Below are 6,090 nucleotides of genomic sequence, written 5' to 3' on the forward strand. Positions count from 1 at the left end.
AATGAGATGTACATCACCCTAATTCTATTTATTTGCTACTGTTTTAATGAGATGTTCTTCCCCTTGATTCTGTTTATTGCCATTGTTCTTGTCAGTCTGTCTCCTCTGATTAGACTGTAAGCCCATCAAAAGGCAGGGACTGTCTCTATTTGTTGCCAATTTGTACATTCCAAGCGCTTAGTATAGTGCTCTGCACATAGTAATCGCTCAATAAATACTATTGAATGAATGAATGAATGAATTCCAGGACCCTCAGGTAGAGAATTGTGGGGTGGTGGAAAGAGCGCAGGAATGGGATCAGTAGACATAAGTTCCAGTTCTGGCTCTTCTGGTGACCTTGAGCAAGTCTCTTAACGTCTCTGAGCTTCCAATTCCTCATCTTTGAAGTGTAGAGGAATACTTGCTCTCCCCATCTCTGAGCTTTTGACCCCCGTCCAATCTAATGATAAGTAACTGCCAAAGTATTAAACACAGTGCTTTGGTACAGGTAGGAAATGCTGAATAAATACCATCATTCATCAACAAGATATTTTCATCATTCACAAAAATGGATGTCTCCTCTTCTCCCTTCCCTCTCAGCCTCCATCTTTGCCTGGAGTCGAGGACTAGCTCACCGAGCCAAGCTGGATAACAACACAGAACTAAGCACCTTTGCAACCACCTTGGAAGATGTTTGCGTCGAGACCATTGAGGCAGGCTTCATGACCAAGGACCTAGCTGCTTGCATTAAAGGCTTGCCCAAGTAAGGACACACTGCCTGATAGTGGCTTCTTCCCATTCCAGCCAGGTCCCAGCACTGCTATACTGTGTGTGGGGCATAAGCCACTCAATTCTGGGAATTGAGTTGCACTTAGTTTAGGAACAATCAGATTCCACATCTTAGAAACAGGGTGTGTCCCTTTGAAAATTGACCCCTCTACAAACACTCATAAATGTTCAATCCAAATTTTGCACTCCATAGAGCAGCTATGGATAAGTGTGCCACCCCTCCACCCACCATTATCGGCTCCCTGGGCACCCCAAGTTGGGAGGTTAACTCGCTTCAAGACCAATTCTGCTTTTCCCGATGTAACATCAACTCAGTGTCTTCATTTAGGAGACCATTTCAGAAAGAGGTAGAGACAGAAACAAACAAGAAATATGCACACACACCCACAATACACACGCGCGCACGCGTGCAGAAATCACGAAGGGGAAGGAGAGAGGTAGAGACAGCACATACACACACACGCACACACACACACACACACATGCATGTGTCCCCCCACCCCTGCAGTCCCCCTAGATGATTTTCCCTTCTGACTGGTAGCAGCAGCAAGAGGAAAGTGCAGAATGAGTGCCCTCCTGCCACCCCCTCACCCCCATTAGTCGGCCAGGCTCTGTGCTCCTGTTTGATGAGGCCAAAGCCACTCCACAGCTTTTCCAGATTCTGGCTTGGCAGCTGCAGGCAGAGCCTCCCCTGAGGCCCGTAAACCCCAGAGAGCAGGATTGAAGAATCAGTCCTATTTTATGAGTGCTTACTGTGTGCAGAGCACTGTACTAAGTGGTTGGGATTGCACAATATGATAGAGCTTGTAGATATGATTCCCATTCACCAAGAATTTAGGGTCTGTTGTCGTGGCAACATCACCCTTTCAGGCTGGAACAGGGGCAAGATGAGCCCCCAGGATGCCTTCCTTTACTCACTTCCTGCTGTAAGCAACTGTTCTGGATTTACCCAGGACCTTGCAGTGGCTGGCCTGCCAGAAGTTGAACCTGACTGTTCTAAGAAAACAGTTGTGAAACGCAAACACCCATTGAAACCGGGTGGTTCTGGTTGTTCCTCAGGGTCAGGGTCTTTCAAGGAGCTGGGTAGCTGGGCACTTGGTTTCCCACAGTAAATACTATTGAATAAATGAATTGAATGAATAAAGAAGAGCATGGGGAGGCACCATGTTTAGTTTATCAGGCTGTAGCTCCAGGAGCAACTGGGCAGAGCTAATGCAGGTAGCCCCCACCACATGATGGGCAGCGGCCTGTTGGCTATCTGTGTTTTTCCAGTACGATATCCAGGTAGGGCAGGTTCTCCTGCTGGCTTCAGAGGGGATGTCGTGCCACATGTCCCAGAGACCTTGAAGCCGCAATGTTGGCGCTACCTTAGCCATGTCTTTTTCCTACTCTGGGAAGCAAGCAGACTGAAAGTTACTCTTCTAAGTGCCAGGGTCCAGGACCCCTTTCCCCGCTGTGCACCTGCTCCCCTTTTTCCAGGAGATTTGGAATAGATAACTGACTGAGTTTCTTTCTCCTTCTTCTCCAGTGTGCAACGCTCTGACTACCTAAATACCTTTGAGTTCATGGACAAGCTTGGTGAAAACTTGAAGGCAAAACTGGCCTCTCAGGCAAAACTTTAAGATTTTGCTCGGGCTGGATGAGGAGGCTGTCCCTGGGTAACCTTTTCTGGGTGAAACTCAAAGGTTAAGCAAAACCAACTTTGTGATTTTTCTGTGACTCAGAAATTAATTTTTTCTATGAGTTTTAAAACTTTTCTTACACTTGAGTCCATCTGTGTCAGTGTCAGGCGGGAAAATCCCACAGACATTTTATAGCCATTAGTGGGTTCTTTTCTTCCCATGTTATTCTTACTATCACTTTTCTTCTCTTATTCTGAAGTAGACCAAAGTGGAAAGGGTGTTCAATATGAAAGGACACAGCCACAGCAGCAGGGATATCCCCTGCAATGGCCAGTGGAGAGGCTGGCCCTAACTCTTCTTTCCCAATACCGTGCGGGGACCAAGGTGTTGGGTGGAGTGAACTGATAGGTCAGGGCTATGAAGAGAGGGAAGGCATGCTGTGGCAAGCAGGAGGAGCGGTGTGAGCCCCGTCATTGGGAGTCCTGTGAAGTTAGAAGGTAGGATGTGTCTGGTTTTGATTCTGTGCTTAACTGGGCAGGGACAGGATGTGTGTTTGTGACCAGAAATTGTGCATTTCAACAAAAGTGCTCCTAGAGGAAGTTCTTCATCCATATTTCAGAATTATGATTAAAGACTGTCCCAGCCATGACGTCTCTCCAAATGGTGTTTGTCTGAATTTAAAATGACCCTTGGGCTACTCGGCTGTGGACTGGCTTCTGCCGGAGAGCTCCAGAGGTCAGTGCCTGGTTTTAAACTCCAGCTCTGTGGTCCGATATCAGATCATTTTGGGGGCCTTGTCTCCCTGCATCGCAGTTCCCACTGCTGAGTTTCATGGCACAGACTTGGTGCCAGATGTGGCCTAGAAGGGGAACAAGAGGGAGGTTCAGGGGATTTGTGTAATTGGTGTAACTCTGCAGAGCGATGCCATTGACATCACCGTGTTCTGCTCTGTGCCCTGCACAGCATGGGTGAGAGCCAAAGCGCCTCCTTGCTTTGTGAGGGATGCACTACTTGGGAACGGACTTAAAGTGGGTAGAGCTGGGTTGTTGCTCTTCTTTGCAAGACCCTACCAGTCTCAGGGCCACTCCCAACCCACCTGAACCTGGACCCAATCAATTAGGGGTATGTATTGAGCATTTTTTTATGGTACTTTTTAAGCGCTTACTGTGTGCCAGCCACTATAACAAGCCCTGGGGTAGATACAAGCTAATCAGGTTGGACACAGTCCATGTCTCACATGGGGCTCACAGTCTTACAAATTTTACAGACGAGGTGACTGAGGCCCAGAGAAGTTAAGTGACTTGCCCAAGGTCACAGAGCAGACAAATGGAATAGCTGGGAGTAGAACCCAGTCCCTTCTGACTCCCAGGGCCATGCTCTATCCACCCAACCATGCTGCTTCTCGTGTTGCAGAGCACTGTACTAAGCACTTGGGAGAGTATAATGCAATAGAGTTAGTTGGTAGACACAATCAAGGAGTTTACATTCTAGATTCGGAGACAGACATTAAAATAAATTGCAGATGGGGAAGCAGCAGACTATAAGGATATGTATGTAAGTGCTGTGGAACAGGGAATGGGGTGGATAACAAAGTGCTTAAGGAGACCCCTTTGATCCTTCTAAAGCCAAGGCACTGTGGGACCACTGGTGGTTGGGGCTGTAACCAGAGCAGTCTTTGGGAGGAGGGGAGGCAACAACTGGCCTGCAACATTTAGGGCTTGGTTGGACCTGTGTTGGTAGTGTTCAGGTACCTTGCTGACCCCTCCCTCAGGACCCAAGCCCCTCAGCTTCTGCTATTCATTCATTCATTCATTCATTCAGTTGTATTTTTTGAGTGCTTACTGTGTGCAGACCACTGTACTAAGCGCTTGGGAAGTACAGTTCAGCAACAAATAGAGGCAGTCCCTGCCCTCAATGGGCTCACAGTCTAGAAAGGGGAGACAGACATCGAAACAAGTAAAAAGGCATCAGTAGCATCATTATAAATAGAATTATAGATATATATACATCATTAATAAAAATAAATAGAATTATAATAATGACATTTGTTAAGCACTTACTATGTGCAAAGCATTGTTCTAAGCGCTGGGGCAGATACAAGGTGATCAGGTTGTCCCATGTGGAGCTCACAGTCTTAATTCCCATTTTACAGATGAGGTAACTGGGGCACAGAGAAGTTAGGTGACTTGCCCCAAATCACACAGCTTTAAATATGTACATATATACACAAGTGCTGTGGGGCAGGGAGAGAGCAGAGGGAGTGAGTTGGGGCAGTGGGTGGGGGAGCGGAGGAAAAGGGGGGCTTAGTCTGGGAAGGCCTCGTGGAGGAGGTGAGCTTTCAGTAGGACTTTGAAGTGGGGAAGTGTGCTAATTTGGTGGATTTGAGGAGGGAGGGCATTCCAGGCCAGCGGTAGGACGTGGGCCAGGGGTCGATGGCCAGACAAGTGAAAAGGCACAGTGAGAAGGCTGGTACCAGAGAAGTGGAGTGTGCAGGCTGGGATGTAGAAGGAGAGAAGGGAGGTGAGCTAAGTCAAGGTGATGGAGAGCTTTTGAGCCAATAGTGAGGAGTTATTGCTTGAGTTTCTGCTACTGAAATTACGTGGGAAGACTCCATGCTGGAACTGTAAGAAGGACTGGTCTTTATACCAAGCTGTGGCCTTCTCTTACCTCATAATGGTGTGGCAGTAATTTTGTGGCAGCAAATTTCAACTTCAAATAATTATTTCTTCTGAATGTTGAGAAAGCAGCGTGGCATAATGGACAGAGCATGGGCCTGGGAGTCAGAAAGTCATGGGTTCTAATCCCAGCTCTGCCACTTGTCTGCTGTATGACCTTAGGCAAGTCACAACTTCTCTGTGTCACAGTTCTCTCATCCGTAAAATGAAGCCCCATGTGGGACAGGGACTTTGTCCAACCCCATTACCATGTATCTACCCCAGCACTTAGAACAGTGCCTGGCACATAGTGCTTAATAAATACCATAAATGTAATGTTAGCTACTCTCCTGCTACATTTCTGGTGGTTTCCCTAGGCTGTGGAGCAACACCTGCTATGGCATTAGAGTCTATTTTTGATAATTGTGCGAAGGGAGTCAATAGAATTTGTTTTTCCATTAAATCATCCAGGTGAATAACTCCTTAAACCAAGGCTCCATGTTCTGGAAACCACATATGAAGAGTTTAAAGTGCATATCCCTTTATAAATTCTCTTTCAATTCTCTGAGGACTTTCAACTTTGTTTCAGATTTGGTTTTAAGTAAAAATCAAGTAGAGAGCTACATCTCCCAGCTCGCAAAGACTCATCATCATCATCCTTAAGAGCACTGTTTGCATTAATGACACTGTGTCTCTGTGGCGCAGGGCCCTGGACTGGGCACAGAAATGTGCAACAGCAGTACAAAACAAAACCACCCACCCTCAGCTAGCTCCTTGTGTTAAAAGAGCTGTGGTAGCAGTGGAGATCCTGAAGATGGCTCTAGTTCATGATAATGTAAGGCTGTAGAATAGACTTGGTGTATGTAAGGTCCATCTGTAATCAGCCCTAGGAGGGAGTTGTCATAGTTCCTCTTTAAACGGCTTCAGGCTGTTGGGACTGGGTTCTTCAGAACTGGTCAAGTTGACTGCCCAGTTTCTTCCAGCTCCTCTCCTCACCACTTCCTTTGGGTGGGGCAGGTACTGCCAAGTAGATGGTGTTCTTCTTC

At 47.0% G+C, this 6,090-nt stretch overlaps 1 protein-coding gene across 3 annotated transcripts in view; it reads left to right on the forward strand.

The window, feature by feature from the left end:
- Positions 1-3,051, forward strand: part of IDH1 (isocitrate dehydrogenase (NADP(+)) 1) — a 29,162-nt gene extending 26,111 nt beyond the window's left edge. For 2 of the 3 annotated variants that reach the window (XM_007672591.4, XM_001510999.6), the window contains exons 8-9: positions 580-742; positions 2,297-2,536. In XM_007672591.4, the coding sequence (XP_007670781.1) occupies positions 580-742; positions 2,297-2,390 (257 nt within the window). In that variant the 3' untranslated portion in view covers positions 2,391-2,536. Of the gene's footprint in view, positions 1-579; positions 743-2,296 lie in introns of all 3 variants that reach the window. The other variant, XM_029069175.2, reaches the window with a different exon arrangement.
- The last annotated feature ends 3,039 nt before the right edge of the window (positions 3,052-6,090 follow it).

The sequence above is a fragment of the Ornithorhynchus anatinus genome, chromosome 7 (genome assembly GCF_004115215.2).
Source record: "Ornithorhynchus anatinus isolate Pmale09 chromosome 7, mOrnAna1.pri.v4, whole genome shotgun sequence".
NCBI lineage: Eukaryota > Metazoa > Chordata > Mammalia > Monotremata > Ornithorhynchidae > Ornithorhynchus > Ornithorhynchus anatinus.